The 18,813-nt window shown below is 44.9% G+C and overlaps 1 protein-coding gene across 1 annotated transcript in view; it reads right to left on the reverse strand.

The window, feature by feature from the left end:
- The window catches only part of TFCP2L1 (transcription factor CP2 like 1), a 34,021-nt gene that overhangs the window by 12,966 nt on the left and 2,242 nt on the right, over positions 1–18,813 (reverse strand). The window contains exons 2-7 of the mRNA XM_021397910.1: positions 18,007–18,158; positions 5,261–5,337; positions 3,578–3,683; positions 3,206–3,312; positions 2,446–2,598; positions 1,071–1,181 (exon numbers count right to left, since the gene is read on the reverse strand). Of these exons, the coding sequence (XP_021253585.1) occupies positions 1,071–1,181; positions 2,446–2,598; positions 3,206–3,312; positions 3,578–3,683; positions 5,261–5,337; positions 18,007–18,158 (706 nt within the window). The remainder of the gene's footprint in view (positions 1–1,070; positions 1,182–2,445; positions 2,599–3,205; positions 3,313–3,577; positions 3,684–5,260; positions 5,338–18,006; positions 18,159–18,813) is intronic.

Here is an 18,813-nt window from a genome sequence, read left to right on the forward strand (position 1 = left end):
TCCCTGCCATCAAGAGCTCAAGAAAACGCTCTGCAGGATCCTTGTTTGCAACGACAAAAAGAAGACAAGCTGGAGCTTTGGAGTTTTATTATCTCCACATACAGCATTAGCAAATATTTAACTCTTTAGCAACCCACATTTCCCTGTGCAATATGTCAAAGTGTATCAGAGCTAATAGCAAGAGTTTAGGATCTGCCAACTCAGTAGAATTAAGTCTGTGTACATAAGAGCCTCGTTATCAATCACCATGGTGAGTTAGAAAACACCCTGGTTGCTTTTGGCAACTTGAGGAAAATTGAGTGGGAGGAGCTGGATCTCGCAGGAATTTTACTTAAATTAAGAAAAAAAATCATCATCAATTTTAGAAGTCCAGCAAGCTACTTAAAAAAAAAAAAAAAAAGAATTAAATCAAACTACAAAACATTCCCATAGGGAGATGGAACAGCCCTTTTAAACTATTGTCTTGAGCCCCTTTGCTTAGTAATTCTACAGCCTGGGATGAGCTTATATTTACCTCTTTGCAATGAGGGGATGGGGGGTTATCACATTCATCTCCGTATCAGATGATAGTCATACCCACAGAACATAAGACATTCAGATATTCCTAGAGCACAAGCCAGAATCTTTTAAGAGCTAGTATGTGACAGTAGCCTCCAAGGAACAATCACAGAAAAGCAGATTGATAATTTAATCAGTCAGGCTATTCATGTGTTCAGCTGCCCCATGTCCAACATGAGCCTGTGCCAGACAGTTCTGAAGAAAATACCTCACACAGCTGGCATCTAAGTGCCATAACAAGTGCCCAGGAGTATGGCAGAAGAGAGAAAATGTTTCTGTTAAACATGGGCTGTAAAGGGCTGGTTTATACCCTGAAACATAGGAAAGTTTGACATCTTCTAAAAACGTCAGCAGTGAGAGACATGTTACAATTTCACTAAGCTCTCTGGTTCCGTCAGATCTTGGCATAATAGTCCCCACAAGAATCTCCAAGGCTCAGTTAGGCTGCATTTGCTCTGAAATCTGTTTCCCAATATGCTGAAGTAGTACGACATATGTTTAAAACATTTTACCTCTGTGAGAATAGTTGTCTCATAGGAAGGCTGATACTTCTCCTTCTCTTGGGTGGTCTTCTTCTCCATTTTTTCCCTGTCAGTCTTCTGTTTTCTGTCTGCTCCTTTAGGCTATAAGCACAAGCACAAGCTTTCCCTTATGCCAAGTATTACAAGTTTGGAAACAGAAGCCAACAGATTTTTTCTGATCTGTTCACAGAGGACTCCTTAAGATTTATGGGGGCTCCACATACGGAGAAAGACCAGATCTGCATTTTCCAGACAGAAAAACTAACCTAACATCTCAACTGTTTCTATATCACCATTCCCTCCCAATTAACTCCTACTGTAATTCCAAAACAAATTGACCGCAATCTTGAGATTTGATAACTATTTCAGATCATGAACCCCCTAAGTTATTCTCTTCAACTGCATCTGCACCATCGCTTCAGGAGCAGGAAATACATTGCTCATAGGAGGAGAAGTAGAGCAGCAGATCCTTTGGGCAAACAGGGCTACAAAATGCTTGTTGTTAAGTGTCTCCAGGTTTGTCATGCCCATTTAGGAGCTCTGGAGATGGACAGGATCATCCTTCTCTCCTCCAAGTAGCAATGAGAGGAACTGTGTGGCAAAAAGCAAACGGTATTTAAGATCTCCAAGTTATGCTCTCACTGTTCATGGAAGATTGAATCAAAGAAACTGGTGATGCCCATGCTTTCTTGATTGCCTAAACACAGTGGATATATCCTGAAAACCATCAGTATAATATGTTAACTCAAAATGATTTAAAACAGTATCCTCTATATTCCTTAGAATCTGGACTGTGTTTTGTATTGCTTATAATACACAGAATCACAGAATCATAGAATGGTTTGGGTTGGAAGGGACCTTCAAGATCATCTAGTCCCAACATCCCTGCTACAGGCAGACACTTACCCATACATCACCTTCAGGACATAAACTAGAGAAGGGCAATGGCTTCTAGACGCTACTTGGCTGTATTACACAGAAATTTATTTTGTGCACTGACACACGTCCAATGGGTTTTTATTCCAAACAGTCAAGGTTTGAGTTGTTGGTTTTCAATATGTGTTATTTAAGACAGCTACACATCCCAGATCTCCATGTGTATACTGTTCAAGGTACAGTGAGTGGACTGGCACCAATATCAGCATGACACTCAAGTTATTTGAATTTAACTAGAATTGCTGTGTAGTTCAGGGTTTACATTGCTTTGTGTGCAAGAATTCTGTTTAAGATTTTAGGCATATCCAGTTAAAAGTCTCTGTTCTTTTACTGGGCTATTGGCACTACTCCTTCACAGTTTATAAACTGTGAATTTAACTGTTAACTTTTCTTTAATCTAGTTGATGACAAAGCCAAAATTACTTCATACCTTGAACACCTTGATCTGGCAGCTGGCAGAATGCAAGTGTTCTGTGTATTCACCATTTTCATTCTGCTTAAAGGTGTCAATTTGCACCCGGAAGGGAACCCCTTTCTCTCCTCCATGTTTTCGTGGAGTAAATTCTGTGCTGATACAATGCACCTGGGAAAACAAAAGCTGTGCTCATCTCTGGAGACTGTTCAAAGCTGTAAAAAACTGAGTTTTAGACTCTCTGAACTTGCAGGGTTGCCTGAACATGAGCTTTTGACTCCTCCTAAACTAAAAGAGACAGAAGAGTTCAAAATATTTTCATTTCTGTTCCTCAAGTCAAACAAACTAGAAGCAAAAGAATCCTAGAGGGAAACAGGGCACCATGAAAAGCATCCTTTGACTTAAGTAAATCCCACATATAGATGAAAAACAGACGGTTTGCATTTGAGATGAGAAATACTCATGAACAAGGACAGCAAGCAAAACTAACAGGTTGTGAACAGCTTCCTCCAGACAGAACTAATGCTTGGAATGCAAAATCAGTGTGGATTTTTTGGGGCTCCTTTTTTTCCCTTTCTTCTAAATAGCCCAGCTAGAGCAGACATTAGTTCAAAACTAGCAAGTAAGTATCCTATAAACTCGTTCTAGTTATACTTAAGCTTGAGTGTTATCATCAGCACCTTTCTCTCTTCTTCGTGTGCTGACTATCTTAACTCTCCAGGTCTTTGTAAGATACCTCACCACTGTAATTACAACAGGAATATCACTTCTCTCTTACCTGAATGAATGCTGAGGCTCTCTTTGATGGATCCCACAGAAATTCAACGGTGTTCAACTGTGTGGGGCTGGCCCTGGGATCCAAGATTCCAACTGACAGCGGAATATCTGTAGAAGAAAACCCCTAAAATTTTAAAAATATTACATTGAAGAAGAGAAAGCATTTCCATACAATTACGAGACGCATGTGAAAAGCCAAGCCATCCATGATATACCTATTCATGACCTACACTCCTAGATCTTTTTCCCACCCAAAGACATATAGATTTCCTAAGAGAGGAGTATATTAAAATCCACACATGAAGACACACCATACAGCATTCAGCACCTCACTTCCCGACTCTGCACAAGAACCATAATGAAATAGTCTCACCTATATCTAGGATGCGGTCCCCAGGCCGACTCCACCTCCAGCCCTCCAGCTGCTGATGCTCCGTGTATTGCAGGCGTCGGTCATGGAAAACTACACGAATTATACTCTGTTAAGAAAAGATGGCAAGGTGAACAACATGATCTAGAGGCCCTTATCTTGAGATGACTTTGGTTTTCCAGTGTAGGAGTAGAAGCTGATCTGTTACTTCTACATGTTTTTAACCCCCATTCATGATGAGAGCAGAGGTTTCCCCTAAGAGACCCATCATCATGTTTCTCAAATTCCTAGGAGACCCCTGGAGCAAGACAGCAACACACTTTCCCCTTCACAGTGCACATATGCACTGAATAACACAGCCCTACACAGCTCTCTGGGCTTTGGTCTGGAAGCACTATAGCCATGTCCACCAAATGTTAGGTGCCATGCCATGTAAACATCACTATATTGCCTCCACACCCAAAATAGCTGACATGGGGGGTGCATTTAATGTGTATGTAACACGCCCCATCCCTAGTATATCCCACTCTGATCAGAACATCCGAAAGCCAGTCCACCTGTCCCTGCACTGGTGGAGCTGACATGGCCAAACACCTTGTCAGTGGGAATTAAACTTTATTCCAGCCATTAAACGCCAGTCGTTGACAATGAATTTGCCCAGTGTAGTTATAGAAGTATAGAATAGGAAAGCTATTGTAACAGGGGAAGCTTCATATCTGGCCTGCAATGGTACATCTATGCCAACAACCGGAGACAAAAGGCTGAAATAAGGGCAATCCCCAGGGCAGACAAGTCCAAAGTTTCCCTAAATAATAAATCCTTTTGGATACTCAGAGTGCTACACTAGCACAAGATAATGGCCCCTTATCTCCTAGTTTCTCAATTCCCTGCTCCTACTGGGGACTTGCTATCAAATGAGCGAGCAAATTTTGCCAGTGAACCTGAGAAAGGCCCAAATCAAACCCAAGCTACAAAGCAAGCAAGCCACAGTGGGAATGCCTGCAAAATTGGAATCCAAATCCACATGCTTCCTGACGCAGGCCAAAAGCCAAGTGTGGACCTGCCTAAACTTGGACAACTGAAGTCCAGATTGGAATCCAAATTTTGCAATTAGTCCCAACTTCTCGTAAGAAATCCTGAGGCAGAACAGCCAAGAACTTGGGAGAGGAAGGCTTGAAGGTTGGATCCAGAAACAAGATCTGGCGCCAAGTTTTTGAATTTGAACTGAAACAACCAAGTTCTATATGTTCAAAATCATGCTCATTACTGAAGTAAACTGGAGCTATGCAGAACCTGTGTGGCAGAACGATGTGAACATCAGGGACTTCTGCATGACATGGAATGGAACAACACAGGTGTGCTGCTCGGGGTAAGAAGTGAGACAGGCCTGTCTCTCTGCACTTTTGACCATGTTCACCTCTGAACTTTGGGATTCCCCCGAACCCAATATTCACAGTGAAACTCTGGGGTCATGATCACAAACAGAACAAAGGTTCCCTTGAAGCCTTGTAAAGCCAAGCTGCATAGTCCCGTGAAACTCCAGCACTCAGAATAACTCCATCAGCCCTGCTCCCATTAAAAACAATGGCAAAGTACCTTCCATTGTCTCAGTGTGAGCAAGGTCAGGCCCTTCATTATAGGCTGTATGTAGTAGCAGGAAGAAAAGAAATCTATGTTTCTCCTTACCTTCACATATTTTGTGTTTAAATCTTGAAACTCTCCCAATTTCCTATTCTCAAGTAGACGGATTTCATAAGACTGACCTAGAGTTTAAGGAAACATTTCCAAGGTGTTTAATATGTTGTAGCAATGAGAGAGTCATGCTGGCATTTACGTGGCTAATAAAGCATACGTTTGATCAGGGAAAGCTCATTTTTGGTAACATAATGCATTCGCCCCAGTAATTGAGTAGGAACTAAAGCACAGCAGAGATCTGAGGGGAAGTTTTGTCTGTTGGCTGCTCCAATCATTGTTCTGCAAAGGACAGTGAGGTCAGGGCTGCGATGTGTTTCAGTGAACCAGAAGGACAAGATTTGTTCCATATGGCCTCAGATGTGGCTGCCCAGTGCACAAACACTCTTTCAGACACGTGTGAAAGCAGCATTGGATATTATGGTAGGTGCAAGGACCAATCCCTTTGGAATCCCCATTGGAAGGGATTTAGACTCAAGCACCCCACCACCACCCCTCCTCAGCATAACGGACTCGGCCAGTTCAGTAGAATTCCTCTAGCTGGTTCATGACGTACCATCGCTCTCCAAGGCTGACAGTAGGCCAAGGAGACTGATGTCCCAAAACCTTATGTGCAAATGGCAAAGGCATCACAAAAGCTTATAGTGTCAGACCAATCACACAACAAACCTACAGCTGGTAAAGAGGAAGGACAGGAACATCAAGAATAACGCAGCATGCATATCCTCAGTACCTAGTTTTTCTTGCTCAACGTGACATCCTCCCTTTCACTGAAAAAATGCACGGTTACAACAAGGTAGGCACCAGAAGGGAGAGCAGTTTGGTTCTTCTGGTTCAACCAGCTTCTCCCCTGAACCAGCCCTGCAGAAAACTGCAAAGCAGACAGATCTCCCTCTGAGCAGTTGCTACCAGCAGAGAGAAGAATGCTACACTTCTGGCTCTGGAAACAGAAGACTTACGTGTCAAAAGGGCACTGCATTTCAGACAGGTTCCCTTTTGGGAATCCTGGCTCTCCCACTCGCCCTTGTGAGCACAGACCATATCACCAGAGCACAGATAGCTGTGCCTATCCAGCTGGCTGGGGCAAGGGGTGGAGGACAAGAGGGGCCGTATTGGAGCCTCAAATGTTTGCACAGCACTCCTACTGATGTCAATAGGGGTTCTGCAAACAGGAAGCGACCCTTGAATCCAGCACGTGGCTTAAAGGATGCAAAAGGGGAAGAATAAACCATGTGAAGTGCCAAATTAAGCACTGGAAACATACACAGATCTTAACCCATCTCTTTGCACGTAAGTAAACTGAAATAGGAAGAGTTACCTCCCTTTAGAGATCAGTGGACAACAAAGGTGGATGTTGTAAATTACAGTGCTGAAATTGAGGTCTTTCTCGCTAACACAAAAGACCCTCTAGTGTTCCCACTGACGCAGGTTATTAGTATTCACTTGGCAGTTTTATGAGAGATGTACATTATCTCCCCACGTAATCAATACTGTTGTTTTAATGTAAAAAATCAGGCTCAGGTTCACAAAATCAGAGTGATACAGCTCATCATCTCAAACGAATGTACACGGCCAAGCATCTCTTGCATTTGCAATACTCTCCCAAGCAAATATCAGTCTAACTAATCATTACAGAAAATTAGTTTAGAATTTGAGACCATAAGCTTCCATGAGACAGCCGAGTACATCTATGACTGTACTCAGATTGTGGTTACAGGGACACAGAAGTGACATGGCCTGTCTACAGAGGAAGGCAGTTGTTGCGCCACAAGCATTTCCATTCAGCAAGTACTGCAAGCCTTAGTTTGTTGTGTCATCTTTATGTTCCGATATATAGCCCCACTCTTTGGGCAGCCTGGTTTGCATTTCCTATGAGAATAAAGAAATTAATCAGCATAAAAGCACTAACAACATTCCCTTCAAAATGATATCAAGCACTAAAAACTGTGCAGCATGCATCTTTCAAGCAGTCGCATGGGACAGGAGTCATTCTGCAACCCACTAGACAACTTGCACCACGCAACCCCATCCTGATGGAAGTGATTCTGCTTGGGTCAAGTCAGAAACAGATTCTGCCCACTGGTAAGACAGAAAACTGTTGTGGAGACACAGTTAATGATAAATGGAAAGTCAAATAAGAAGTAAAATGCTTTGATGAAAGATATATTGGTCATCTGATGTAAGCCATGGAACTCAGTTTATGCCATGAAATGCTTCATTCAGCATAGTGTTTCATGCTAACTACTTTCCCCTTAGCCTCTGAATGTTCAACTCCAGTTATTACACAGAGCAGTTATCAAAACAAGATGGCTTCCAGCCAAACTTCAAGCAATTTATTTCCCTCTGTGGAACTCTCAGTGAGAATTTGGTCCTAATTCCTCATATTCCCATTGGCACTGAAGAGCCAAAGGCTAATAAGTTGCTCAAGGCTCTGGTACACAGAATCCGGCACCAGTGACTCTCCAGCCCTATCACGCATAGGCTGTCAACCTTCTGCACAAACTAAATCACTCCAATATCTAGATCTGTAAAGAAATACAGTTGCGAGTGTGACTAAAACAAACCATTTTCCCAGTTCCCAAGGCAGACTGCAAATGGCTAAGCCCAAAACACACAGCTGAAATACAGTGAATTCCCCGGTACTGTCTTTCTATCTCTTCATTCATTAATATAGGCTACACTAGATAACTCCAAGTCAACGCTTGGTGATAAAGCCAAAGAGAGCTGCTGAACGTACTGATGCTGAGACTTCGCGATGATACGATCGAACAGTCTGACCTTGACCAGGGCAGTAGCTGGTCCTCAGCTGACAAAGGTTTAACATCCACTGGGCTCAGAGGGAAGGGAGAACCCTATGGAAACATCAGTGGCAATGGAGAACAGTGGTGGCAGTTTCAACCTGCTGAAACTTTCTCCCTTCCGTGCTCTCAACACTGCCCACAGCTGCACCACCGAGGCAGCAAGGGCTCACGCTAGCCTCAAGGCCTCAAGGCCTCAAGACCTACCTGGTCTCAGGTAATGCTGTAATATGGGACACACACAAACAAGAGCACCTGAGCTATCAGTGCTTTTATCACTACTTGACATGAAGAAAGCATCTTGAAAGCCAAATGCCCAGAAGAGCTAATGCCAAAGCAGCCTTCCGCTGCCTGCACAACCCGGTGCTCCTCGCGCAGAGCTTGCCACAAGCCTTCTTCCCTACCTCAGGCAGGGAACAGAATGGCAATAAATATCTGAATAACCACATTAAATTCCTGAGATGCAATTTGTCTCCCAGCTTCACTGGAAGCTTTGGGGGCACCAATAAAAACCTGGGCGGGTGATGATACAGTGCAATTTGTATTTTGAGCAGACAGTCCCTGAGCAACAGCAAATTTATGCAATCACCTCCTAGGCTAGAGTTTGAGCAACTCTGCTTTACAAACAAGAGTAATATCCAGCAAAGTAGTAACCACCCAAGTCCACAGAGTTCCTGCTTGGTGATTCATAAAGCCATTGCATCTACCCTAAAGAGGATTTATAGACTGTTTACTCTCTTCATTTTTACTGTCTTTGGCAACTAGTGCATATTAAGCGCAGGTATGACCACTTAGTTTGGGGACAAACGAACTGAAAGTCAGCAACTTGATACAGCTGATGAATAATTTGGTTCAAGAAAGGAATGCTTTCACATGCTCGGGAGGTACAAGCCATCATATTTTCCGCCATCAGTAACTCTGGAGAGCTTCTGATTTCAAAAGTTTATCCTAACTTCAAGCTCAAAAGTTACATTTTGTTCAACAATTATTTGCTACACAACCACAATATCCCTTTCATTTTCATGTGTTTTGATGTTATGTTTCAAGGGCCACTTCCACTATGCATTCTGTGGTTTTCTGCACAATGCATCGATACGATACACTAACTTTCTATTAGGCTGCTGATGTTCCAGACTGAGTTGACTCAAGTCTGACTTAATCTAGCCAAGTCGTCTGCTTGCCTTTCAGCAATTAATTAAAACCTAGCCTTACACTGAGCAATATCTGTGATGGAAGTCAGTAGACGAGAAAAAATAATAATTGTGAATCCTCTTTCTCAGAATGGATCCACACAGCACTAGACAGAACCAGCCTGGAAACTGTTTGATTATTAAGCCAAGCTGGCCAATAAAAATTCCATTTAGCAACTTTATATGGACATCCTAAATAGCGCACAGATAAAGGCAAAGGAATGCTGACAGATGAATGCAGCATGCAGAAGGAGGGGGGAGGAAAAAAAGAAACAGCTTTTACCCCCTGGCCCAAGGCACATCCAGCAGGCAGGAGGATTACCTTTGAAGCAACCAAATGCAACTGTTCAGGGCATCAGGCACACACACACACGTTTCTCTGACAAGATAAATGGATCCACAGAGTAAACGGGCAAGAGTGACAGAGCTGGCATCTCAATTCGCGTGCTTGATTGCCCACACCTTTTTAGACAGACAAAAGCAAAAACAGAGCTTAGCATAACACCTGCCGAAGCATCCCGTGTGCAGACATTCTCAAAACAAGGAACAAGGGCAGAATCCTCCCCTTCCAGGCCACAAATGGCGCTGGATATTCTGCAGTTGCTTATTGCATCCTCCTTTGACAAGATGCTCTAGGAGATGATTATCCAGTGGATATTGTGAATTCAGCTGCTACACAATAGGCCACCCTGAAAGCTCCCGCTACGCTAGGAGCATGGAAATCCTGCAGAGGAGGACCAACTGTGGGCCAGGCAAAGCAGAAGGAACATAAGAGTCATCCTGACACACCAAATCCATCATGTCCCACATCTCATCTTCAAGAGCAGCCAGTTGTTAGTGGCCAGGGATGGGGCAGGGTGAAGACAGTCAACCCTTTCCTGGCCACAGCTTCCCAGCAGCTGGCATTCAGTATCCAGGCTGTATCCATATCAAGCTGTCCAGTGACACGAACAGTCACTAACTCCTCTTTTGCAAAATCTCTGTCTGAACGGGGCTATACCAACCACACTGCACACACGCCTTGCTTTAGTATTTACAGTCTCACCCATCCCTCCACCCATTTCCTGCCTGTTTCTCTTTGCAGCAAAGCTATCATGGTCCCACTGTTTGGAACCACTCAGATGGGGTTCGCTGCCCACCTGAGCGCAATACCAAAGATACCTGCCCTACTTGCCATTATCACCAGAGGAACCCAACGGACCGATTCCATGACTAGTCCTTCTACCACGCCATAGAGCTGCACTGTCATCATGCCTCTTCCTGGGCTTCTCCTCCTTTTACAATCTTCTCCCAGCTCTGGGGGGGTTCCTTTGTCCCCTTCTTTCTCTGCCTTTCTTGTGGAAAGCCAAACACATGCCTCAGAGCCAAGTTTGCTGGAAGAAAACTCCAGTGCTCATTTACTATATGAACATTTGGCAGATTTCTGAAGACAGTCCATTTTACAGTGGTGACACTTCATAGCTAACAGGCATAAAGGAAACACTCTTCATTTACAGTGGTTTCCCCTCAAAAGAGTGGGATGTATACATAACTCCTCCAAGACTTCAGCCTAACTTTGAATCAAGGATACAAAAACAGCTAAGAGACCCAGAAACACTCTCAGTTGCTACCTTCATCGTGTGCACCTGGTCTTCTCTTGCACACACCTCGTCTGCTTTGCTGGAGCCTGCCAACTAATTTGCAGGAAACTTGCTTTAGTATGAGGGTTGGACTTGATGCTCCCCAGAGGTCTCTTCCCATCCCTGCAATTCCATGATTCTATGATCCCACCTAGTTGAAGACACAGTATAAGTCTTGATTTTTAAAACAAATTAATCACTGAAGAAATGATGGACTTCTAATGGAAAACAGGAAAAAAAATATCTGACTTGAGAAAATAATTTCTTCCTGTACTTCCACCTCTCTAGCATGTACACCCAGGACTATCTGGGTCACATCTGCCCCGCTCAGAAAAGCTTAGCCCACTCTGTGTAATTAAATCAGACAGGCTTTTTCTGGTTTCAACCTGTACTGAGTCAATTTGGACAACACGTTTTATAGCTCTGCAAGACTAGCTTGGTGTGTAATATTTACTTGAGTTTCAGATAACTAAAAAGAATGGTACCTGGTGAGGGTGCTGACGAGGGATGCAGAAGGGCCGAATATAACTGCTGACCCCATCCAGCCCTCAGGGAAATCACCCCCTCCACCACGTTTCTGCAGTAATGTGGAGGAATGTGCTGGAGAAAGGAAGCCCCACTCCTACACCTGGCCACTCCAACTGACAAATGCCCCATCAAAGCAGGCACAGCTCAGAAATACGACAGCAAGCCAGCACAAGAGAAATCTTACTGCTTAAGTACATGCTGTATGGTTTCAGAAACATACAATAAATGCTTGGTTGGAGGCAAAAAGTTTTTCATTTTCCAGCCTCTTTAGAGATAAGGTATCATACGTAATTCCTATAGAAGCAGCTAATCTTGTCAAAATGATTGTGTTTTCTACGTTTCTTACTGCTAAAATGTATCTTAAAGGAAGGATACTGCAAGTTGGGAAAAAGTGACTTTTCAGTCACTTAAATATCATTTCAGATTGACAAGTGCATTGATACAATCTTCAAATGCGGAAACTTAGGCAAAAGTTTCTCTCGAAATCACAGAAATCTCAAAGGAGATAAGGATAAAGGAGAAAAATTTTTTTAAAATGACGGGGAAAGAAAAAAATCTTGCAGATATTCTGACTCTTCACTATACTCCTAGCAACTTCTGAGCACTTCCTTCCTTCGCAGATATTGAAGATTTATGGAAGTGGGAGAACAAAACGCAGTCTAGGGGCTTCTTGTAGGAGTTGTGCACAGGCTACGATCCAGCAAGTTCACAATCCCATTTGAATTTCATCCAGATGTTAACAGCATACGTACTACCAAATGAATAGAAAACAGGCTCTTGGTTAAAAGACAACTGAGATTCTAGCTTCCAAAGGGCAACAGAAGTCAGATGCTCTACTTATGCAGAGGTGCCCTGTCATCTGAAGCAAGATTCATAGTGAGCTTAGGGATGGTGTGGTTTGGAGACGGGGTTGTTTATCCCTGGCTGCCAAGCGAAGACAGAGCTGCCAAGCATACAGGGAAATTGCTGCTAGCACGATTAACGGCTTCAGTTGAGACATCAGAGCTGTCTTCAGAGTAAGGTAGGAGACAAATGCCTTCTCCAGAAATGAAGGAATGCACCACAAGGACCAAAAATAAAAAATACTCTCAGAAACAGAAAAGACAACCTTTGATAGCCACTTCTTGAAGCTACCTGAAGCCAGGAAAGGAGGCAGGGAGCAGAACGGCACGCCATGCTGCGGGTCATAGGGACCAAGGACGCACTGGTGGGCAGCCACCAGGGAGCACCTGATATTCACAGCCTCAGTGACACAAAGTCATTTTTGTGCCTAGGAGCTCAGGCAAAGGTAGAGTGCATGTTACTACGGGGCAGGCCACCAGCAGCAGAGAAACACCCGGAATCCGGCCAGTGGCAGCAGCAATTTATAGGGAGAGTTGATTCTTCAGATGGGACAAAGCAAAAGTCTCCCCACAAGCAGAGCTATAATTAAACCAGAAGCACACCCAGTCAGAGCTGGTCACTCAGCCGTCTCTACACTTCATTTAGGCAAATAAAGAACTGTTCCAGGAAAACTACAAACATTCCGACAGTTGTGACCCCATAAAAACCCAATTACGTATGAGTTAACGTCAACAGAAAACAGCTTTTTTTCATTTACTGTAAATCTCAGTATTTAAAACTGAGTCCCTTGCCTGTAGAAGATTAGCCAACTGTATTTGAACTTTAGATGTTTTAAGGGAGGCAAAGGTTCTGTTGTAAGCAGTGACATCTCCTACCCAGGCTCCTGAGGACCAATATCTGGAGCTTTCGTTTGTGCGTGACAGAACCCAACTAAGTCCATCTTTAGCTTCGTGAGGCATCTGTTGCTTATGCACCACAATGGCAACGCTCCCAATATCATCACAGGTCTGCTCAGATGTCAGTGGTTTTCTCTCTCATAGTTTGGGTTTTTGGCTTGTTTGTTTTCTGAACTGTCTAGGACTGGCAATAAAACTAACTCACTCTTGGAAGACCCTGCGAAGCAGAGGTGGCCAGCCTTCCTAACCCTAACCGGCTGTGTGTTAAAATCCTCGCATGGCTGAAGACCACAAGTCACAAACCACAGACCTGCAGAGCAGGAAAACTTCACAGGCAGGTGACGTCCAGCTGCTCTCAAGCACAGCTGAGGGACAGGGCTGGGTCTGGCACACAGCTGGGTCTCAGTGACTCCTGCCATCAGCCTGACCCACCCCCTATTTGGAGCAATTTAGATCTCTGGCTCTGAGCCAGCCCAGCACTGGTCATGAAACAAAATCATGACTTGAACAGCTCACGCTCCACATGTGGTTCTGGCACTACAAGCCAAGTCCCCTGGGCAACGATTTTTGCTTTGTGTTGTCTGTTGGGCTTTTTTGTGTGTGTGCCCTTTTTTAATTTTTTTTTTTAAACGATTTTATTTCCTCACATTTATTAGCGTTCAGATCTGCTGTAGAGTGCTTGTTTCCTCTGCATTCCTCCTGGTGCAGTTTCTGGAACCACCTTCATTGCTCCCATTTCTGTCCATGTCTGAAACTAGTTTCAACCAGCCCTGGTCAAACCACACCCCATATGACTGCAGACCATGGAACATGCAACTGCACCAAGATCTCTTGCTAAAGCAGTGGTTTGTAATATGGTTGCTGGTTGATTGTTTGTCTGAAAAATCCCTATCCACAAGAGACACTGCAATAGCGCTGAAAGGCGTGCTAGTTCCAGAAACGTTAGGCGATGTTTGTGCTGCAGACTTCTGGACAGCGTAGCTCTGTTGACAGAAGTGATCCCTGACCGAGGGAGCCATGCTGGCAGCAGCTCCGAGCGTGAGGACACAACACCTTCACCAGTTTCATGGACCAGAGGGGAAGTGGTTTTAAGGCACATGTCTATATTATAAGCTGTCAGATGAGTAATCCTACTGCAGTCCAGTAAAGATCTCTGACCGTACAGGCTGCCTTAAGGATTAGCAAACTAAGATCATGTTCAAAACTAACAGGGTTCTGGCTCCAATTTCTCAAGGAATGTGGGACACAGAAGGGAAGAGATCGGGAAAGACAAGTGTAATGAGTCAGTCTTTGGAAAGTGAGCTGAGAATTTGACTCTAGATGCTTGATTTACTGGCTAGTTCTAGAGCTGTGACCAGTGAGCATTTGTGGTTTCAAACTGGAGCAGACAAGCCTGGGAGCCTGCCACTGCCGAACGTCCCCAAGTCAACTTCACACAACCTTCCCTTCTGCTCCCTCACCCTTACTGAGAACAGCCTCTCCAGATCCGGGCTCCACTTGGATTTTTCCCTCACCTCTGTGGGGAGCCCAGGCTAAAATCCTCTTCCTCCACAGTGCCAGTGGCCACCTCCCCTGGGCAGCCCAAAGCCCAGCAGAAGCCATCACACTGTGAGATCGGACCTTTCTTCTACCTGTTTCTGTACAGGGTCTATCTCCTGAGCTGGTCACTCACCAGCCAGCACTGAACAAGTCCTGAGCGAGCACACCAAGGCAGAGAGCATAGCTGCTGCACAGTGACAGAAAGTCTGCTACCGAGCAGTGAAGAGCTCCAGTCAGGGAAGTATGTTTGGATAACACATTGCACGAGTCAGACAGCCAAACAGTCAAGAAGCCAAAAACCCCCAAACCAGTCCACACAGTTTGGATAAGTCACTACACTGGATGTGAATGGGTTTGTTGGAACTGGGACAGCTACCCTTTCTTTGTGTTACTAGGAGCCAGCTGTGTCTGAAGCTCTCAGCACAGACAGAGTGGAAGGACACATTAATGAAGTTACCCATTTGCTAAGGTCATCTGACCCAAAACTCAAGCATACACGCAGGAAGGGAAGTTTTGTGTAACAGTGTTTAGCCAGACCACGATAAGCACAGAAGGAGGGTAAGGTGCAAGAAGTGTCCCTTTGCTTACAGACAGTGTAAGGCAGTAAGGTCTAGAGAATGGTCTACACTGCTTTGTGGGATGGCAGCACGGCATGGTCACAGCGTGCTGAGGTCAGTCAGCTCTTCTGCTACACCACAGCTATGGAAACCTGAGCTGCTCTGAGGTTCCCTCCACATCCCACCTCAGGCTCACAAAACTTCCAGTACGATGATGAACTTTCTGTTAGTCTTAACTCAGCTCTTTCACAGAAGTGTTTCTCTTCTGCTTCAAGAATTTTAATTTCTGCTGTTAAACAGACACGTGTCCTACTTTTTATTCAGGAGTTCAATAGAAAAAGAACAATTTTTTAAACGCAGATCTTAAGAGAAAATATTCTTTTATGTAGGCATTCCTAAACATAAAAACCTACTCCAAAACAAATCCTCATCACTTTTTAACCCCAAGCAACATCCTCACTAATATCACACCAGAGTCATGTCTGTTGGTTCTGACCACAGCTGATGGAAGCGTGTGCCTAGGATCCTCTTCTCTTCATATACACAACCAACCTCAGTGACTACACAAGCTTCTCACAGGAGGCCAACATCCATATGGGAGCAGACACCAGTCCCTTTTTTCTAACTAGCACAGGCAAGGGATTTTGGTCTAAGGGACAGAGCACTGAGGTAGACTACAAGTCAGAGGAGTTTAGGGCCAAGGCCTGCTCCTCCTACCAGAAAGAGTCAGTGTTGGCAACAGGAGTGCAGCTGCTGGTGTCAATTCTGAAGCAACCTGCTGAGTATGGCGGAATGGCTTCTAAGGCAGCCATGCTGCAGAGCCTTGAATTTCAACTGAATGTCAAGAGGATCTCAAAGAAACTAAGAGGATCACGGCATAAGGTGGAAGACTAATTGCTCGGGAACTTAAAGAGATGAGGATGCTGCTGAGAAGGTGGCAGGAAGATGTGAAGTACCTGCCAAGAAGAACAGAAGGCAATGAGCCTTCTGGAGGAGATATAGCACCTTTTACAACTAATTACCTTGAAGATCCCATAAGAAAAGATGCTGTTTCCATCCTTCATGGCAAGGCAACAGCACTAGAGTTCCCACTTCTTTCCCCCAGCCCTTTCCCAGCTCTTCCCTACCACATGGCTCCTGCCAGTCTCATCCCAGCTTTATTCCTCCAAACTGGCCGGCCCCACGCTCCCCAGGGCACATACCCAATTTTCCCCTTGGGGGATGAAAGACAGGTGCAGAAGATACCTGAGAACTGGTGGCCTGTCAAGGAATTAAGTTAGTACTGTGTCAAGATGGAGTAGGAGACAACTATTCATGACCGTAAGCAGAACAAAGTCTAACACAACACAGTCCATCTACAAAGCTGGTAACAATATTATTTTGCACAGAAAACCTGGACTGCTATAGTCATAGTTTCCTTGAAACTCAGCACTGCGTAGCAAGCTGGGTCATTTTTGCCCTTCCAAGGTAAAAAAGCAGGTGCTGGCTGAAGTGTCTGAAGTATTTGGCAGACAACTTCTTTAAGATCTTTCACTCTGGAACTGGAAAGAGCTGTGTTTCATAGAGATATTTGTGCTCATCTCACCCTTGATATGCCCCGTGTCACCTGCTGGGGGTTTGCTGTATTTGAGTGGATGAACTGGGAATACAGTCACAAATCTCAAGCATCTTCTGATCCACATGGCATCTGGGCTTCTTGGGTAGAGCCTGCAGCACATGGATGAACATTCCAGCAGGGCTCTATGGGCCTACCAGCTAGCAAAACAGATCCAGCAGCCAGACACACCTGAGGTCAGAGCCCAGGGGAGATCAGGGCTCTGTTTTGCACAAGCACTGAGATAAACCCAGCCAGAGATGCACTTAAGCAAGCTTCACACTCAGTGTACAGAGCTTGAGGAGGTGGGGCAGCGCTCAGAAGCCAGAAAGGATACCAGTAACACAGGGCAGACAGCCCTCAGGCTGATGCTAGTGTAATGCCCTTGTTATCAACCCGGCAGTAATGTAGTATGTTTTTGCATAATATGTGCCTGGAGAGGTCTGATCCTTCTGCGACACATGCAGGAGGTACTACAAAGTGACAACCAAACTCCAACCACAGATGTGTATGCAGAAATTCTGACAAAGGAGAAAAATGCCTAGGGAAATGCAGGGCGTTGCACAAAAATTATGCTATGAGGTCTGTTAAGGAGGACCTTGCTACTGTGAACCCCATCAACTTGTTAAAGTTAGGGACTCAGCAGAACAGAGCCACACCACCCAGCCAGTGGGAGCAACACCATCCTCTGCTGAGAGCACAGAGAAACCCACAGGTACTTGCTATCTCATCCACTGTGGCAGTGCCCTCCAGCAGCTCTTGGGGGCCTGCAATGTTAAGGTCTCTCCCCGAGCCCAAAGCTTGCCCACCCGCTGAATTCACCTGGCCTTTCAAGATGAAGATAGGAGGCTGTATTTCAGACTGTTGGAGATCAAGCCAGTACCCGGCTACATGGAACTGTGCATGCTATAATAATGTTTTGAGTCAACAATTAATCAGTGGTATTTCATCATTTTGTATCAGTTGAGGAATCTTTAATTTTTTTTTATTATTATTATTATTTTTTTTTTTTTACACTTATAAGCCTGATTGTCCTTTCCTCCAACCCCTCCCCATCTCTTCCCCTCTTTTCCCCTTCCCACTGCCCTCCCAGTGAGGCACCAGTATGGAATTCAATCTCTCTCTCATGAATCATTCCCAGGAAATGCGCCCTCCTCCACGCAGTACAAACCCTACCTTGGTTGAGGTAGGTCAGGGTTTCTTCGTGCAGCTTCACAGCAGGGGATGTGGCTGTGCAGAGGACGTACTGAAACGGAGGCAGTTTGGCTTCATTCTCGGGAGACAGCTGTGGTTCCTCCTGCTTGAAGATCGGCAGCGCAAGGACATCTCTGAAACACACAATTCACGCGCATTTGTTTACAAAGACTCCATGGAATATTCTGCTCTCAATCTGGATTTGATTCGTGTGCTCTGAGATAATGGAGATGATCTCCAGAGGAACGCTGAGTTAGGACGGCTAGGAATGAATGTAGCCTCTATAATATAACAAGGCAACTTCCGCCTTCACGGAAGCGCACAGGCGCTCAGCAGCAGCTTCAGGAGGAGCTGGGCGCAGTCCCAGACCTCACTCCTTTACAAGACGTTCGTGCTGACCTGCACGCTGACTTCCAGCCAGACTGCTCCCGGCCCACGCTAACCCTGAGCGGAACAGATGTCAGCAATGCCGAGAACACAACAGAGCTGTGTTAGCACAAAGATGTCAGGAACCAGCGTCCTTATCTTCGCACATCTAATGCGGGAGAACCACATTAGCCTCTCCTGCACCTCTAACCTCTCTGATTGCTGTGTCCACCTACTTAAGACACAATATCGTTCCCAGTTAGAAAGATTACGCTGAATACAGAGACAGTTCAGCGTAAGTCAGCAGATTTTTTCCCCCCCTCCGTTCCCTCTATATGCGTGAAGACCCAAGATTCCCACCAGAGGCTGCATGCAGTTCTGTTCCCTTTGGTAACCCCCCCACACAAGAAGCTCTAATAAGAA

The sequence above is a fragment of the Numida meleagris genome, chromosome 5 (assembly GCF_002078875.1).
Source record: "Numida meleagris isolate 19003 breed g44 Domestic line chromosome 5, NumMel1.0, whole genome shotgun sequence".
NCBI lineage: Eukaryota > Metazoa > Chordata > Aves > Galliformes > Numididae > Numida > Numida meleagris.